The 19,561-nt window shown below is 46.2% G+C and overlaps 1 protein-coding gene across 2 annotated transcripts in view; it reads left to right on the top strand.

Annotated features, from left to right (window-relative positions):
* The first annotated feature begins 2,890 nt into the window (after positions 1-2,890).
* The window catches only part of LOC137532344 (NACHT, LRR and PYD domains-containing protein 3-like), a 475,094-nt gene continuing 458,423 nt past the window's right edge, over positions 2,891-19,561 (top strand). For both annotated transcript variants that reach the window (XM_068252758.1, XM_068252754.1), the window contains exons 1-2: positions 2,891-2,949; positions 16,367-16,436. In XM_068252758.1, coding sequence (XP_068108859.1) covers positions 16,415-16,436 — 22 coding nt within the window. In that variant the 5' untranslated portion in view covers positions 2,891-2,949; positions 16,367-16,414. The remainder of the gene's footprint in view (positions 2,950-16,366; positions 16,437-19,561) is intronic.

The raw sequence follows: 19,561 nt of genomic DNA, 5'->3' as shown, positions 1-19,561 counted from the left end.
CCATATATAACTTCTATGTACAGCAGCCCCTCTCCCATATATAACTTCCATGTACAGCAGCCCCTCTCCCATATATAACTTCCATGTACGGCAGTCCCCTCTCCCATATATAACTTCCATGTACGGCAGCCCCCTCTCCCATATATAACTTCCATGTACAGAAGCCCCCTCTCCCATATATAACTTCCATGTACGGCAGCCCCCTCTCCCATATATAACTTCCATGTACAGAAGCCCCCTGTCCCATATATAACTTCTATGTACAGTAGCCCCCTCTCCCATATATAACTTCCATGTACAGCAGCCCCTCTCCCATATATAACTTCCATGTACGGCAGCCCCCTCTCCCATATATAACTTCCATGTACTGCAGCCCCCTCTTCCATATATAACTTCTATGTACAGCAGCCCCTCTCCCATATATAACTTCCATGTACAGCAGCCCCCTCTCCCATATATAACTTCCATGTACAGTAGCCCCCTCTCCCATATATAACTTCCATGTACAGCAGTCCCTCTCCCATATATAACTTCCATGTACGGCAGCCCCCTCTCCCATATATAACTTCCATGTACGCCAGCCCCTTCTCCCATATATAACTTCCATGTACAGCAGCCCCCTTTTCCATATATAACTTCCATGTACGGCAGCCCCTCTTCCATATATAACTTCCATGTACGGCAGCCCCCTCTCCCATATATAACTTCCATGTACGGCAGCCCCCTCCCTATATATAACTTCCATGTACTGCAGCCCCCTCTCCCATATATAACTTCCATGTACAGCAGCCCCTCTCCCATACATAACTTCCATGTACGGCAGCCCCCTCTCCCATATATAACTTCCATGTACGGCAGCCCCCTCTCCCATATATAACTTCCATGTACTGCAGCCCCCTCTCCCATATATAACTTCCATGTACGGCAGCCCCTCTCCCATATATAACTTCCATGTACGGCAGCCCCCTCTCCCATATATAACTTCCATGTATGGCAGCCCCTCTCCCATATATAACTTCCATGTACGGCAGCCCCCTCTCCCATATATAACTTCCATGTACAGCAGCCCCCTCTCCCATATATAACTTCTATGTACAGCAGCCCATCTCCCATATATAACTTCCATGTATGGCAGACCCTCTCCCATATATAACTTCCATGTACGGCAGCCCCCTCTCCCATATATAACTTCTATGTACAGCAGCCCCCTCTCCCATATATAACTTCCATGTACGGCAGCCTCTCTCCCATATATAACTTCCATGTACGGCAGCCCCTCTCCCATATATAGCTTCCATGTATGGCAGCCCCCTCTCCCATATATAACTTCCATGTACAGCAGCCCCTCTCCCATATATAACTTCTATGTACAGTAGCCCCCTCTCCCATATATAACTTCCATGTACAGCAGCCCCTCTCCCATATATAACTTCTATGTACAGCAGCCCCTGTCCCATATATAACTTCCATGTATGGCAGCCCCCTCTCCCATATATAACTTCCATGTACAGAAGCCCCCTGTCCCATATATAACTTCTATGTACAGCAGCCCCCTCTCCCATATATAACTTCCATGTATGGCAGCCCCTCTCCCATATATAACTTCCATGTATGGCAGCCCCCTCTCCCATATATAACTTTCATGTACAGCAGCCCTTCTCCCATATATAACTTCTATGTACAGTAGCCCCATCTCCCATATATAACTTCCATGTACAGCAGCCCCTCTCCCATATATAACTTCTATGTACAGCAGCCCCTCTCCCATATATAACTTCCATGTACAGCAGCCCCTCTCCCATATATAACTTCCATGTACGGCAGTCCCCTCTCCCATATATAACTTCCATGTACAGAAGCCCCCTCTCCCATATATAACTTCCATGTACGGCAGCCCCCTCTCCCATATATAACTTCCATGTACAGAAGCCCCCTGTCCCATATATAACTTCTATGTACAGTAGCCCCCTCTCCCATATATAACTTCCATGTACAGCAGCCCCTCTCCCATATATAACTTCCATGTACGGCAGCCCCCTCTCCCATATATAACTTCCATGTACTGCAGCCCCCTCTTCCATATATAACTTCTATGTACAGCAGCCCCTCTCCCATATATAACTTCCATGTACAGCAGCCCCCTCTCCCATATATAACTTCCATGTACAGTAGCCCCCTCTCCCATATATAACTTCCATGTACAGCAGTCCCTCTCCCATATATAACTTCCATGTACGGCAGCCCCCTCTCCCATATATAACTTCCATGTACTGCAGCCCCCTCTTCCATATATAACTTCTATGTACAGCAGCTCCCTCTCTCATATATAACTTCTATGTACAGTAGCCCCCTGTCCCATATATAATTGCCATGTACAGCATCCTCCTCTCCCATGTCAGTCACAGCCTCCAGCAGATGCATTGGAGCAGTATAGGTGACGTGTAGAGCCGCTTTTTGTGTCTTTTTCCCTATCTTTGCCTATCAGAGTGTAATTCCTGGAAAATCTGTTTATTGGATGCAATTCAATCAGCGTAATCCGCCCAACATGAGGGATGATCTCCTCCGTATTGTCTGCTAGATGCAGTGACGTCACCTTATCACTCGCCTCCTCATCTTCTATGCTCCTATCATCCTCTGCTGCGCTTGGCTGCTGCATGCCTTACACTGCGCTGTGATTGGGCGCTGCATCCCTCATACTGCGCTATGATTGGGCAATGCAATGCTCTTCTGCGCTGTGATTGGGCGCGCATCCCTCATACTGCGCTGTGATTGGGCAATGCAATGCTGAGTGCTCCTCTGCGATGTGATTGGCTTTTATTCCTATTCTGCGCTGTGATTGGGTGACGCAGACAGAGTGGGTGTGTTTGAGTAGTTGAAGTTTTGTGGGAATGCGGAAGTGATCATCGGTGTGGGTGCTGCGTGTATCTCTGAGGTGCTTCTGAGGTGCAGGTAAGCTTGTGTCGCCCCGCCCCCCTGCTGACATCATCTCTCCTGTATATATGTGTTGTCAGTGTACCTGTTGCTATTATAGTCAGTGATAAGGATACAGATACAGGACGTTTATATTGCATTTTTTTCTCCTAATGGGCCCAAAAGCTGCAGGCACTCTATGCAGGAGCAATGTTAGGGAGTCTTGCCCAAGGTCTCCTACTGAATAGGTGCAGGTTTAAAGCAACCTGTGTTTAAAAAAAAAAAAAGTAGAAACACTTCAAGTAACCCTGACCTACCACATTTTTAATGATCTTTGATTTTCTGTGCTGTGACATAAATCACAGCACTTTCCTCCCTCTTCAGTGCCCACCCCCGTTTTGCTCAGCCGAAATCTTCACTTGAACAGAACGTTGAGGACGGGCTGGGAGGAAGTATCAGTGCTTCCTCCTCTCTGCTTGCCATGAGTGACGTCGGTCCCCTGCACTCGCCGCTATTAGTCCCTATCTCCAGAGCGTTGTAGAGCTGTGCTGTGTGCAGTAGCTAAATGACCTCAGTACTGCAGGCAGCGCGCTGTGGAGATAAGAGCTGCGGGTGCAGGGGACATTACTCATGGCAGACAGAGAGGAGGAAGTACTGATACTTCCTCCCAGCTCATCCTCGACGTTCTGCATTTCGGCAAATGGGGAGGGGGGCTCTAAAGGGGAGGATTGTGCTGTGACTCTTGTGTCACAGCACAGATAAAAATGCATCAAAAACATTTTATCTAAAAATGAGGTCAGGGGTACTTTCACCTCCAAGGGTTTTTTCCCCTTAAAGGGGAACTGAAGAGAGAGGTATATGGAGGCTGTCATGTTTATTTCCTTTTAATCAATACCAGTTGCCTGGCAGCCCTGCTGGTCTATTTCTCTGCAGTAGTATCTGATTAAAACCAGAAACAAGCATGCAGCTAGTCTTGTCAGATTAGACTTATAAGTCTGAAGCACTGAAACACCTGATTTGCTGCATGCTTGTTCAGGGGCTATGGCTAATAGTATTAGAGGCAGAGGATCAGCAGGGCTGCCAGGCAACTGGTATTGTCTAAAAGGAAATAAACATGACAGCCTCCATATACCTCTCTCTTCAGTTCCCCTTTAAAGGAGTCATCCGGGGAAATCTAGTAAAATGAGTGGTACTTACCGGGGGCTTCCTCCAGCCCCAAGCTCCCAGGACCTCCTTCGCCGCAGCTCTGCCCGCAGCCGTTCGCCGTAGCTCCGACCCGGTCCCCGGCGATGATGTCAGAGCGACCTGGAGGTCGCTCTGTACTGCGCCTGCGCAATCGGTGCTGTCAATCAACGCCACGTGGGCCGGAGCGGTGCCTGCGCACGTCATCGCCGGGGACCGGGTCGGAGCTCCGGCAAACGGCTGCGGGCAGAGCTGCGGCAAGGGAGGTCCTGGGAGCTTGGGGCTGGAGGAAGCCCCCGGTAAGTACCACTCATTTTACTAGATTTGCCCTAATGACTCCTTTAAAGTGGACCAGAAATGAGTAATACTTGCCGTTTTATTCAAACCTGGGGCTTCCTCCAGCCCCATGTGCACGGATCGCTCCCATGCCGCTGTCCTACGCTGCCCGCAGCTCCGGTATCGGGTCCTGTTAGTTCGGCCAGTCTGAGGATGCACAGTGCGCTCCTTCCATCTTTCTCCGTTGGAGGTCCCGAATGTACAAAATCCTTTTTATATTCATGGACACTAACGACATCCAATAAGCAATTGGCTAATAATTTGGGGTGCATTGTGAGATCATTGTTGTAAAGATATCAGACAGAAGTTGAAGGGAGCTGTGGGGTCCTTCCCTGGTTTTAGTATAGCTGTATTTATAGCCTTAGGGCCTGTTCATACTTGCTGCGTTTGTAGAACGCGTATAAATTCAAAGAAACGCAAGTTGAAAAACGCATGCGTTTTTCTTGCGTTTGAATGCGTTTTCTATTGCGTTTTGCACACACACGTGACCCAGGGGAAAAAGAAGAATTATGGGAACCGCAGAGGAAAACGGACGCTAAAAACGCAATAGTACGCGTTTTTGATACGCGTCCATAGACTTTCATTGCGTCCGTTTCTATGCGTATCGCACAGAACTGCGTGCATCAATGCGGATGAGAAACGTATGCGTCTCATACGCATACATGTGAACTAGCCCATTCAAAAGCATTAGGAGCCGTTTCTATGCGTTTTTGGTACCAGTACGCGTTCCCTGAAAACGGCTAGGAACGCATATAGTGTGAACAGGCCCTTAGTATATTCAGAAGGGATATATCCTATGGAGATAAAATAGTGGAATAAGGCTCCGTACACACATTCAATATTTATCTGCAGATTACTGGCCAATTTTACCACCTCCATGTAGTATGAGGCCTTACCTTCACAATCTGCTCGTAGTATTCAAAATCTGTTGGCCGTCATACTACATGGCAGTGGGGAAATTGGCCGGTCATCTGCAGATTAAATTTAGCTGTGTGTACAGAGCCGGAAGCTAAATACTCACCACCCAACTGACCTCAGAACTCGCCTCCTCGCACGGAGCCTTCCACGATCCATCTTCCGGCTTGCGGGTAGGCGCAACATCACACAACAAGCGCGAAAGAAAAGTCAAGCAATCGCAGTACTTTGAGCGGAGTTGGCGGGGAACTTAAAGATCTGATCCGCCTTGATGTTTTTTATCGCCATGTGACACTAAACGGCGTTCACGTGATCGCCTGCCTGTACCTATGTTGCGAGATCGCGCAAAAGGTCGCTTGACGCGCAAAGTATTGCAGGCCTTTGGAAAAATCATCGGGAAAAACGCTTTGGGTACTGGCATTAAAGGACAGCCGAGGTGACATGGTGAAATAGACATGTATGTACAGTGCCAAGCACACAAATAACTATGCTGTGCTCCTTTTTTCTTTCTCCGCTTGAAAACGGTAAACATCAGGTATGCAAGTGACAATTTCTGTCCGGGTCGGACTAGGTCAGACTATAGCGTAACCCTCCGTGATAAGGAATTACAGCCATAAAACACTTTCCTGTCAGTAAATAGCTTCCGAGAGTAGGAAAGAGACAAAAAGGATTAATAATTCATAAATTTGAGCTGAGCTGGCATACTTCAGTGAAGGTGTCATTGAGCAGAAACAGTAAAAACTTAAAAGCTAGATTTAAATATAAAATTGTGGGCTATCTAAAAAAAAAAGTAATATTTAGTAGAAGGAGGATAGATACAATTGTTTTTCTCATCAGTTTATTTTTACCTAGGATGTCCTTTAAGGCTGCTTACACACCAAGACGTTACAGGCGCACGTTAGTGCGCCTGTAACGCTCCCCCAACGCACAGCAATGTAACACAAGTGGGCTGTTCACACAGCCCACGTTGCGTTACATGTAATGCTGCACGTTCTGTGCAAAGTGCAGCATGCTACGGCGTTGGAGCGGCTATAGCCGCGTTAGACTGTTTGTACATGCTCAGTGGGGGGCGGAGAGGAGGCGGGGAGAGCCAGCTACAGTAGCCGCGCACATGGCTACTTAATATTCACTGCACTGGCGGGCGCTGATTGGCTGGCGGGACCACGTGATGCGGAGTGTCTCGCTCCGCATCACGTGGTCCCGCTGGCCAATCAGCGCCACTCTGGGAGACATTATAGGAATCGAGCCGCCTAACGCGGCTCACTCTACCGTCGGCTCTTGCAGCACCATACGTTGTGTTAGGTGCACGTTATGCGACCTTAACGTGCCACCTAATGCAACGTCTTGGTGTGCAAGAAGCCTAAGGGCTGGTGCACACCGAGCAGCTTTTTGGGCGTTTTCAGATCCGCTTGCGGCTGCGGATCCGCTTGGTCAATGTATCTCAATGGGGTGGTGCACACCGGAGCGGGAGGCGTTTTGCAGAAGCGCATACTCCCTGGGTGAGGCATTTTTTGGATTGCGGAGGCATTTCTGCCTCAATGTTAAGTATAGGAAAAACGCAAACCGCTCTGAAAAACGGCACTTCAGAGCGGTTTGCCAGGCGGTTTTGTTACAGAAGCTGTTCAGTAACAGCTTTACTGTAACAATATATGAAATATGTTACACTGAAATCCGCAGCAGCAATCCGCAAAACGCCTCATAAAAATAAAAAAAAGCGTTTAAAAATCTGCTAGCATTTTGCGGATCTGCTAGCGGTTTTTGGTGTGCACCAGGCCTAAGAAAGCCTTATTAGATTTCAGCTTGGAGATGGTGCTCATAACTTCGGCTGGTGTGATTGGGGTGTTGAAGATGTTGGCCTGTTGTTCTGTGATTAAATGTAGCTTGATGAGTGCAGGGATCCTTTCTATTGTAGCCCTCCACTGTAAACTCCAAGAGCCATATGGAATTCACTTTTTCACCTGACTTTTCTACCAGGAGATAATTTTTCATCTCTCATTTAAAATAACTTTTCAGCACTTTTTAACGAAAAAAAAAAGTACCAAAAAGTAGGCGAAAAAGTACGGTACTAACAAAATAATTTTGAGTATTTTCTTGCTTTCTGGTGGCTTAAAAAGCAATTTATTGACAAGTTTAAAAATATCACCTAGGAGAAAACTTAGGAGAAAAAGTGAATTGCATATGGTCCCAAATGAGAAAGAGCCAGAATGACACTTACTATAACTGTTCCTCCTCTTTCTTTTACCCAGCGCAGCAATGACTGGCTACTTCATTAGGGTGGCTTGGGAGAGGTCTGCATAGAATACATAAAAAACGGTGCTTGGAGAAAAAGGGTGCAGGGTTTGCCGCTAGTAGAATCTCGCTAAAATGAGGGATATTCTACTACTGAATTTCCATAGTAAAATATCAGTAATACTTACCAAAATGTTACTATGACTAAATCTAACCCTACTGTCCCACAGAACCCTCCCTCTACCATTGCCTAACCCTAATGCTGGGTACACACCATGCGTTTGTTTCGATTATTTCCGACATGCTCGATTCGGGCTTCGATCGTTCCTGTCGTCGATTTTGCATACATAGCATGCAAATCGACGGCAGAAACCCTTTGAAACCCGAATCAAGCATGTCGGAAAAAATCGAATCGATCCCTGGTGGTGCTGAGCCCTAAGATCTCCCCCTGGTGGTCCCTAACCCCCTCCTAGTGCCTAGTGGCGCCTAACCCTAAACTCCCCCTAAAGCTTTCCTCTCTCCCCTCTACCGTAAAGCTGCAATGTGCACCAATCAAGGTAATTTCAGAGCCTGGAGACGCCTGATTAGCAGTTGTGATTTGAAATAATGCCGGATGTCAGGGCTTGCGGAAATGTGAATAGCGGCATTGCATTGCGGAAATGCAGTGCCGCTATTTGCATTTCTGCAAGCCCTGACGCCAAGATTTCAAATCACTACTGCTAATCAGGTGCCTCCAGGCGCTAACATTTTCCTTGATTGCCACATATTGTGGCCATTATAAAAGCTGCGATTTGCGGCAAAGAAGGTAAATGTTAACGCCCGATAGCAGCCTCCACCGTGCACTAGGGCTGCACGATTTTAGGGGAAAATCGAAATTGCGATTTTTCTCTCAGAAATCGCAATATCGATTTTCCCCCGATTTTTTTCAAATCCTGCTTTTTGCACTTGAGGGGGGGGGGGGGTTGTTCACGGTCCGCAATGCCCGGTCCGCTGTCTGTAACTTGCTTCTGGCCCAGCTGTGCGCTGATTGGCCAGAAGCAGTGAATATGCATAAGTGTTAATGAGCGGGCGGGGGGGGGGGCGGATCCACTCGAGCGAGCGGCGGGCACATGCAGCATTACTAATCACTGGCTAGCGATGGAATGACGGCAGCGGTAGGCGGAGCTGTATGCTTTGTACAGCTCCGCCTACCACTGCCGTCATTCCATCGCTAGCCAGTGATTAGTAATGCTGCATGTGCCCGGCCGCTCGCTCGAGTGGATCCGCCCCCCCCCCCGCCCGCTCATTAACACTTATGCATATTCACTGCTTCTGGCCAATCAGCGCACAGCGGGGCCAGAAGCAAGTTAGACAGCGGACCGAAAAACCGAAGGCACTGACGATCAGTAGATCGTCTTGCCTCGAACCGCGGTTTCGGTTTTGAACCGAAAAACCGTGCAGCCCTACCGTGCACCCAAATTTCCTTTCTTTGCCACTGTTCACGGCTTTTATAATAGGTACCTATGGCGGCGCCGTTTTCTTCCAAAAGGGCTTCTGCACCCTATTTACCTGCTTTGGTTTGAATAGAGCTTAATGTCCGTGTAAAGGTGGCCACACCTAATACAATAAAATGATCCGATTTTACGGCAATTTCGATTAAAACAATCCGATCTCCCAAAAAAAGAAAACTTTTTTTCCATTCGACTGAAAAATCCGATCGGATTTCCCGTTTTCTTCGATTTTTATCGATCCGGAATGCCAGATTTTTTTTTCCATTTTTCTAAAGATTGCATGGTGTGTGTTAGATTGTCAATTTGTTAATATACACACCCTAGAAATTTTCTCAGAGTTTCCAATCATTTTTATCATAATTCGGGAAAAATTGAACATAGGTGTGTGTGTGGTACAGTGGTCAGATTTTTGAAATGTTACAATCAGTCAGAAAAAATTGATTGCAATTCTTAAATTAAACAGATATGTAAAAAATTGTGTGGTGTGTGTGGCCACCTTTAGGATCAGGCAGACCCCCCTAACCCCCCCCCCCCCCCCCCCCCGGGCAGTATTCCTGAGCTGAGCACATGGTGGAAGCAGTAAGCCAGAGCTCAGCTCTGTCTGGCTCAAACCGCTGTGTGCTCTGTGTTTCTGGGTCCTGTGCGTGATCAGTGCTTGGCAGCGGGACCCAGGCTTCCCCCCGGGTCTGCATGAATCCCCATTACCTCTCTGATCTTCTGGGGACCCGGCGGCCAAACAGGTTTGTGGAGCGGTGGCATTACGTTGGGGGGCGGTGTGGGGTCACGCGGGAGGGAGGAAAATACAAAAAAATTATCTGATTGGCCCAAATTAGCATTGTATTGGATACAAGGGGATTTGTATCCAATGCAATGTTGCCATTTGCTTCCTGGCTGCGGCTGAGCTGTGCTGTGATCTGTGTTATCTGTGAGTTGCTGACCTGCTAATCTATTTTTCTGCCTGTCTGGACTTCGACTATTCTCTCTGCCTTCTGCTTGCACTGATTTTTGCCTGGACTTTGATTGATTTACTGTTGCCGATTTTTGCCTGGATTTGACAACTCTTCGCCTGCCTTTTGCACCGACCTCTGCCTGCCTGTCATTTACTATGGAATCAGCCTCCATAAGGCGTCTCACTGTGGAAGCGCTGGTGGAGTTAGAGGACAGCGATCTGCAGTCACTGGTGGACTCTAGTGACAATGACGCACCTGGAGGTCTGTCATCTGACACAGGTAGTGACGGTGACTTTATCATAGTGGAGGAGACAAACCGCAATGCCACCCAACAACTGGCTGCTCCACAAGCAGGGCTTTGGAGTCGGAGTCGGAGCAATTTTTGGGTACCTGGAATCGGAGTCCGGAAAAAATGCACCGACTCCTAATGAATTTAAACTGTAATTAAAATAGAAAATATGATAAAATGTCCTATTTCTCAGATAATAGTCATCATAAATAATTTATATATACAGTGATAGCTCTAAGTCCACAAAAATGAAATAAACTAATAAAAAATAGTTACTTAAATAAAGCAGTCCCCGTATTTTTAAAGTCTGATATAAATATCTGATTTTGACAGTATATATGATGTGTACACAGGAATCTGTACTAAATAACATCTGTGCTGTAAGAATAAAGCCTGATGTGTAGCTGTGTCACTAATAGAGATGGTCAATGCGATGGAAATAATTCTGCATTGATGCTGGTTTATGCATATTTATGTACTCCCTTTACTCATGAAATCAAATAATTTGATATTTTGTTAAATTTTGGTTTGATGACTACAAATTAAAGGGTACTTGAGACGGATGAATAGAACGGTTTTATACACACCTGGGGCTTCCCCTGGCCCCCTTCAGGCTAATCAGTCCCTCTCTGTCCTCCACCACCTGGATCTTCTGCTATGAGTCCTGGTAATTCAGCCAGTCAGCGCAGTCCAGCCACGTGCCGCTCCCACAGCCAGGAACATTCTGCACCTGCGCAATAGTGCTGCACAGGTGTAGTACGCTCCTGGCGGCGGAGTGTGTGCATGCGCACTACGCCCGACTGGCTCAAGTACCTGGACTCATAGCAGAAGATCCAGGTGGCGGAGGAGGACCCCGAGGGACTGATTATCCTGAAGGCGGCTGGAGGAAGCCCCAGGTATGTATAAAACTTGAATTTCATCTCTCTCAGGTTTACTTTGTTACACAGTAGTACTCTACATATGCACTCCCCAAAGAGCTGCAGGGAATCCACTGAGAATGTTGTGCACATTGAACACAGATGTGATGTCTATCACCTACAAACCTGGTTCAAATTGTACCTAAAGAATGTGTAATAGAGGAAGAATCGCCTCATTCTCCTGCAGAGTACCTGCACATCACTCTTGCACAGTTACATTGCCTAGGGCCTGATAGATGTTCTTTGTTCCTGTCTTCTACAATTACTCTTACCAAGGACTAGTTTAAGTCTATGACTAAAAGTATTAGAGGAAGACGATCCGCCGGATATCCAGGTAACTGGTATTGTTTAAATGGGAATAAATATGGCAGCCTCCATATCCCTCTCGCTTCAGTTGTCTTGTAAAATTCCTAAGCGTTGGCAGTTAAGAGACGAATTTCATGTTACATACTTTCAATCAACAAGATTGTAATATGCAAATTAGAGGAGTCAGAGTCGGTGGAATCCTAACCTGAGGAGTCTGAGTCAGTGGATTTTTGTACTGACTCCACAGCCCTGTCCACAAGGGCACTTTTCGAAGAGCAGGACTATGGGAGACGGTCACTAAACAGGACATTTGGTTGTTTTTGGACCTAATTATTCTACAGGGAGTGGTGGGGAAGCCCCTGCAGAAATGGCATTGGACCACCAGTAAGATCATAGCAACCCCTTTCTTGAGAACGGTGAGGTCCAAATACTGTTTCCGTTTGACTATGAAGTTTTTACATTTCTCCAACAACGACACCTTCGAGGAGTCCACCCACCCTGCGTCAAAACTAAAAAAAATCTGGGAAGTCTATCAGATGGTGGCCGACAACTTCTGGACCACTTATGTACCACAGAGGGACATAAGCGTGGACGAGAGTTTGATGGCCTATAAGGGGAGGCTGTGTTGGCTCCTATAGATAGCATCCAAGTGGACCCCCTTTGGCTTAAAATCATACATAGTATGTGAGTCGGTAAGCGGATACATTTGGAACACTATTTTGTATACAGGAAAAGGCACCAAGTTCAGCCCCAGGTTCAGCGACTATGGAGTAGCGACATCCTCGGTACTGTCCCTTGTTGAGCCTTTACTGGACAAAAGCTATTGTGTCACCACAGACAATTTCTACAGCTTCCCTGAACTGTCTGAGTTTCTGATCAAGCATAAGACTAATGCCTACGGCACCATTAGGAAAGACTGGGGACATAGTTGCTTGGCAAAAGGGGAAAATATTAGCTCTCTGGTGTGACATAAAAGATGTCTCCTCAGCACAGTCCAAGACACCTCTGTTACCGCCAGAACAAGGGGAGGAAAAGAAATTGAAAAACCTGAGATTGTGGTGGACTACAGCAGTTCCATGGGTGGTGTGCACAGAGCTGACCAGGCGGTGACTTTTTATCGTGCAGTAAGGAAGCAACAAAAAAAAAATATAAAAAGGTTTTCCGCCATCTCCTGGAGCAAAGTATCTGGAACACCTACATCCTCCACAAGCAGCGAAGTGACAGGCCAGTAACGCATGCTGACTTCATCTGGAGGATGTGCGAATGCATCTGCCTGAAACACCAGACTGCAGCAGATGCCAGAGTTGGGCGCCGTGCTTCCTATGTAGTAAACTGGAGCGCGTCACTGGATGTCACTTCATGGAATACATTCCACCAACTCCCCCCAAAAAATGCCCCAACCAGGACGTGTGCTGTATGCTGCAGCAAGACTGATAAGAAGGGGAAAAAAGTCAGAAAATAATCACGATTCTACTGCCCCGATTGTGATGTCGCCCTGTGTGCCGTTCCCTGTTTTAAAATATACAACACACGGGAGGTGTATTAGCTGTATATATGTACATACTGTATAATCTGCTGCCTTATTTGTAGAGTTTTGCTTTTCTTTCAGTTTATTGAGAAATTTAACTATTTCAACAATTTTGTGTTCCAGTCTTTTATTTATATGCAGAATGTCTACCAGGCTTTTATTCTGAGATATTTTGATGAGTTAACAATTGGAGGCCTAAAATTCTTGAAAAAAAATGAACCGATTCAGACTCATAATTCCAGACAGAAAGGCACCGCCAGGGAGGTGAAAGCCTAGTACACACTTTCAATTATGATTGGCCAATCACTGACCAATTTTGCCACCACCATGTAGAATGAGGGTCGATTACTATGACCAGGGGCGTCGCTAGGTTCCTAAAAGATCTGGGGCACCAAGGAGAAAAGTAGAGTGTGGCGCGCAAAGGGCACTGCAGCAAAAATGGGTGTGTGGCCATGATGTGGGTGCCGGAAAATGGGTGCGGCCATGATGTGGGTGCCGGAAAATGGGTGCGGCCATGACATGGGCATAGTCACAGTAATATACCAGTGTAACTAATAAGGTCCCTGCATTTTTTTCCCAAAAGACAGCAGGTAATTAGAGGTGTTACCCCAAAAAACACACCTATAATAAGGCAGCATTTCCCCCACTAAAATAACCCCACACCACTGTAGCGTTTCCCCCCTGATGTGGCGGTCTCACATCATGGATGTGCAGACGATAAATCTGCAGAAATTGTGTGACGCTATTATGTCAATATGACCAAAATCTGAGGAATGCCATGAAGAATGAAGGGTATTCTGAAAGCAAAAGGACCCTAACTTAGTACTAGCAAGCTGTAACTAATAAAACACTTTGGACTTGATTCACTAGCACAAAAAGCACGAGTAACCTCCTGTTACTCGCACTATTTAACCCTGTGCACCTTAATGCACGCTATTGGCAGTATAGCGTGCATTATTACCTGTGGTCAGATGAGCGCTCGCTATGCCCAGCATAGCAAGCGCTTGTAGCTAATGACGGCTATTACCCATGAATGAGCCCCCGAACATCCCGCTCTGGCTCCCTTTGGGTCCAGTTACTGTAAAGGAAGTGATCCTGGCACTCTGATTGGCCCAAAAGACTGTCTATCATGTGACATCACTTGACAGGCAGTCTATTGGGCCAATCAGAGTGCCAGGATCACTTCCTTTACCCAAAGGGATCCAGAGTGGGATGTTTGAAGCGCTCATTCATGGGTAATAGCCGGCATTAGCTACAAGCACTTGCTATGCTGGGCATAGCGAGTGCTCATCTGACCACAGGTAATAATGCATGATATGCTGCCAATAGCGTGCATTAAGGTGCACAGGGTTAAATAGTGTAAGTAACAGCGGCAGGGGTGGGTCTTGCATTCCTGTGCCCCCTTACACCACCACCGTGGGCAGACATTTTGGGTAAGTGCCACAAATCTCTTGCCATAATGACGTGCCTGCAGTGGGCAGATTGTGTAGATAAACCCTCATACTACTACATGGAGGTGGTAAAGTTGGTCAGTGATTGGCTAATCATAATTGAAATTGTGTACCAGGCTTAAGGCCTCAAATTTCATGTGAGGTAAATTAACTCATGCAGAAAAACACTAGGGGGAGGAACCTGGCCTTGTGAGCTTACAATCTAAAGGGCTGTGAGGTGGAGACACTAGGAGAGGAGCCTTCCCATGCAAGCTTAAAACCTAGAGGGTAGTCAGGTGAAGACACTGAGGGAGGAGCCTGGTCTTGTGAGCTTACAGTCTAGATGGCAGTGGGGTGGAGACAAGGGGCAGGAGCCTGCACATGTGAGCTTACAATCTAGTGGGCAGTGGGGTGGACACACTAGGAGGAGGAGCCTGGTCTTGTGAGCTTACAATCTAGTGGGCAGTGGGGTGGACACACTAGGGGGAGGAGACTGGTCTTGTGAGCTTACAATCTGGAGGGCAGTTTGGTGGATACACAAGGGGGAGGAGACTGGTCTTGTGAGCTTACAATCTAGAGGGGAGTGGGCTGGAGGTTTAGCAGATGAGACTATGAGCCTTAGCATATGGCTATAACAAATGAAAAGCTTGTTTGAAGAGATGCATTTTAACCACTTCACCACTGAGGGGTTTTTTCCCCTGACCACCAGAGCAATTTTCACCTTTCAGCGCTCCTTCCATTCATTCGCCAATAACTTTACTACTACTTATCACAAAATGATTTATATCTTGTTTTTTTGACCACCAATTAGGCTTTATTTGGGTCGTGCATTATGCTAAGAATTATTTTATTCTCAGTGTATTTTATTTTTAAATAATACATATTGCCATAATTTAAACCCCTGTACTGTATACACTCGTGTATAAGCCGACCTGCATATAAGCCGAGGTACCCATCTTTCCTTTAAAGAGAATCTGTACTCTAATATTCTTACAATAAAAAGCATACCATTCTATTCCTTATTTTCTCCTGTGCCCCTCTGTGCTGTTTCTGCCACTCTCTGCTGCAATCCTGGCTTGTAATTACCAGTTTTAGGCAGTGTTTACAAACAAAAGCCTGGCTTCTAACCAGAGTATCATAGGCTGAGAACTAGCTTACTGTGTGACTCATGCAGAGCTTGGAGGGGGTATGTAAAGCTTCTGCCAATGACAAGCAGTTCTGCACATTCCAGCCTCTGCCCGACAGACACGACAGAGGAAAGGAGATAAGATTTATTACAGAGACAGTGCAAGTAGGAAAGGCTGCAGTAAGACAGACCACATTAGAACAGGTATAGGAACTTATAGGATAGAAGAAATAAGGCTTAAAATGTTGTTACAGAGTCTCTTTAAAAAACAAGAAAAAAGTGATTGACTTATGTATAAGCCCCCTCCCGATAGCCCCCTCCACAGTATAAATAGCCAGATGTGCCCCATTATGAGGCATCCCCCTCCCCAGTATACATGGTTAAAAAAATAGGAGAAGCACTGCAAAAGATCAATACCAATTGGTCAAAAATAAAGGGAGCAGTACAAAGACACACTTGCATTGATAAGTAGCTCAGGATGCAAGGGAACGGGAGTGCAGAGAGCAATGGTTGCGGCGCAGATGCGTATAGCTACACCCCAGACGCTGAAGTGAGGTCTGCCGGGGTGTAGATATACTGTCTGCGGGTGCCAAAGTAGTTAAAATGTGTCAGTGCCTCCCAGTGCTCTGTCCCTGGGGAAATGATGTTACTGCAGTCACTATAGAGACATGCTGCATTCACCTGTAATATTGTAAGATGAGAAATAATATCTGCTTCATGTGTGTCAGTAATGGTGCTTGTTGTGTTGTTGTGTTCAGGTCTCCAGGCTGGCTTCAGCTGAACAGTGATTCCCAGCAGCTGACAAGATGGAGTCATCCAGCATTTCAGGTAAAGAAACACAATTGTCTCCTGTCTGATGTTTATATGTGAGGCAGCGGCAGCACGGGGCTCACCCAATTCAATAGGTCACTTATTGCTTTTTATAGGATTTGTTTTATATACAGTATGTATTATAGGCCACTGGATTTGGGGAGCGGTAAGCAATCAGCGGTATTACACCACATAAAATTGCCAGACTGTCACAGCAGAGTGACCGGCACCTTGCTGAGTACAGTGGCTACTTGTTCCGGAGGAGCTTAAATATTCACTACTAGCCGACCCGCGGCGTAGCATACGCCGCATAAGGGGGTAGAGGGCAGGAAGGGGGTATTGGGCACAGCGGCAGGGAGGGGGGTCGGACCCCCCCTCAACTGGGTCCCCCATGTGTGCTCCCCCTCCAGCTTAAGCTCAGCAGGAACCCCCCTCCCTCACCTGGGTCCCCCATGTGCGCTCCCCCTCCTGCTTAAGCACAGTAGCAGCCGACACTATTAGTAAGAGGCAGCGGGCGGGGATGCCTCACCTCTTCCGTGTTCCAGCGTGCGTTCTACTGTTGTCACTTCCTGCAATGCCACCCACTGTATTGGTGTAATTTGCACTTTTAAAACAGAAGAAAATCTGCAATAATTCAGCTATAAGTGAACATTTGTGGTTACCCACAATGCACTGCTACTAAATATGCCAATTATTCCTTTTCACCCTTAGTAACCCAAGCAAGCATCCAGAACCACTGGTGTACAGCAAGCCTATAGCTTTAAATTTTACACAGCCATATCAAACCCACATATGACAGCCTGTTTCAGACTTTTGGTCCTCATCTGTACATGGCAAGGATTGATATGGCTGTATGAGATAGGGCTTGGATCAGTACAACAGAGTAACCAAGCAGCTCAGGGCGACCCAAACCACTCGGAATGTATAGGGGGATAAAAGGGACCAAAAAGACTTTCTACTAAAAAAATCAAAGCTTGGTGTAATTAGGCTTCTTAAAACAGAAGCAAATCTGCAATAATTCAGCTATAAGTGAACATTTGTGGTTACCCACAATGCACTGCTACTGAATATGCAAATTATTCCTTTTCACCCTTGGTAAGTCAAGCAAGCCTATGGTCCTGATTCACAAAGCGGTGCAAACTGTTTAGCACGGGTGTGCTAAACAGTTAGCCTGTGAAGTGCTAAACAATTTGCACTGCTTTGCAAATCAGGCCCTATAGCTTTAAATTTTACACAGTCATATCAAACCCACATGTGACAGCCTATTTCAGACTTTAGGTTCTCATTAGTACATGGCAGGGATTGGTATGGCTGTATGAGATATGGCTTGGACCAGTACAACAGAGTAACCAAGCAGCTCAGGGTGACCCAAACTACTAAGAATGTATAGGAGGATAAAAGAGATTAAAAAGCCCTCCTACTAAAAAAAGCAAAGCTTGGTGTAATTTTCCTTCTTAAAACAGAAGCAAATCTGCAATAATTCAGCTATAAGTGAACATTTGTGGTTACCCACAATGCACTGCTACTGAATATGCCGATTATTCCTTTTCACCCTTGGTAAGTCAAGCAAGCCTATGGGCCTGACGGGTGTGCTAAACAGTTAGCACGTGAAGTGGCGTTCACAGACTTTTGCGCTCGCAAACTGCCACGCTTTGCTGCAAATCGCAAAAAATTGCGCGCGCAAAAGACTGCGATCGCGCAAATCCCAGCAGTTTGCACACGCAAAAGTCCACGAACGGCACTTCACGTGCTAACTGTTTAGCACACCCATGCTAAACAGTTTGCACCGCTTTGTGAATCAGGCCCTACAGCTTTAAACTTTACACAGTCATATCAAACCCACATGTGACAGCCCTGCTATGTACTGATGAGGACTTTTGGTCCTCATCAGTACATGGCAGGGACTGCTGTGGCTGTATGAGATAGGGCTTGGACCAGAACAACAGAGTAACCAAGCAGCTCAGGGTGACCCAAACTACTAAGAATGTATAGGGGGATAAAAGGGACCAAAAGCCCTCCTACTAAAAAAAGCAAAGCTTGGTGTAATTTGGCTTCTTAAAACAGAAGCAAATCTGCAATAATTCAGCTATCAGTGAACATTTGTGGTTACCCACAATGCACTGCTACTAAATATGCAAATTATCCCTCTTCGCCCTTGGTAAGTCAAGCAAGCCTATGGGCCTGATTCACAAAGCGGTGCAAACTGTTTAGCACGGGTGTGTTAAACAGTTAGCATGTGAAGTGCCGTTCGCGGACTTTTGCACACGCAAAGTGGCGCGATTTGCATGATCGCTCAAATAGCGGCACTTTGCGCACGCAAAAGTCTGCGAACGGCACTGCATGTGCTAACTGTTTAACACACCCGTGCTAAACAATTTGCACTGCTTTGTGAATCAGGCCCTATAGCTTTAAATTTTACACAGACATATCAAACCCACATATGACAGCCTATTTCAGACTTTCAATCCTCATCAGTACATGGCAGGGATTGCTATAGCTGTATGCGCTAGGGCTTGGACCAGTACAACAGAGTAACCAAGGAGCTCAGGGTGACCCAAACTACTAAGAATGTATAGGAGGATAAAAGAGACCAAAAAGCCCTCCTACTAAAAAAAGCAAGGCTTGGTGTAATTTTCCTTCTTAAAACAGAAGCAAATCTGCAATAATTCAGCTATAAGTGAACATTTGTGGTTACCCACAATGCACTGCTACTGAATATGCAAATTATCCCTCTTTGCCCTTGGTTTGATATGACACTACTTCTTCTTCTTGCTTGGACCAGCCCCTTCTTCTTGCTTGGACCGGCCCTGGGGGCAGGGCGCTACTTCTTCTTCTTGTTTGAAGGTTGAGGCACTTACTCTATTATATATATAGATACAGGTAGTCCCTGGTTACCGAATGAGATAGGGACTGTAGGTTTGTTTTGTCGGGCGTTTTTTATACTTTATGGTCATATAAACTATAACCGGAAGTATAAAAATCAAAAGCTAAGACCTCCTACGAAAAAAATAGAATGGGAGGAGTCTTACTATATCAAACGCCCAACCTTAGAGTTCTTATAGCAAGTTTTTTCAAGATATTGGTACAAGGAGTGAAAAGTCAGGACAACTATTTACTTTAAATACACAAAAGTTGTCAGAATA

This window comes from Hyperolius riggenbachi, chromosome 1 (assembly GCF_040937935.1).
Source record: "Hyperolius riggenbachi isolate aHypRig1 chromosome 1, aHypRig1.pri, whole genome shotgun sequence".
Taxonomy (NCBI): Eukaryota; Metazoa; Chordata; class Amphibia; order Anura; family Hyperoliidae; genus Hyperolius; species Hyperolius riggenbachi.
Note: the sequence above shows the minus strand (reverse complement) of the source record. Positions and strands in the feature narration are given on the sequence as shown.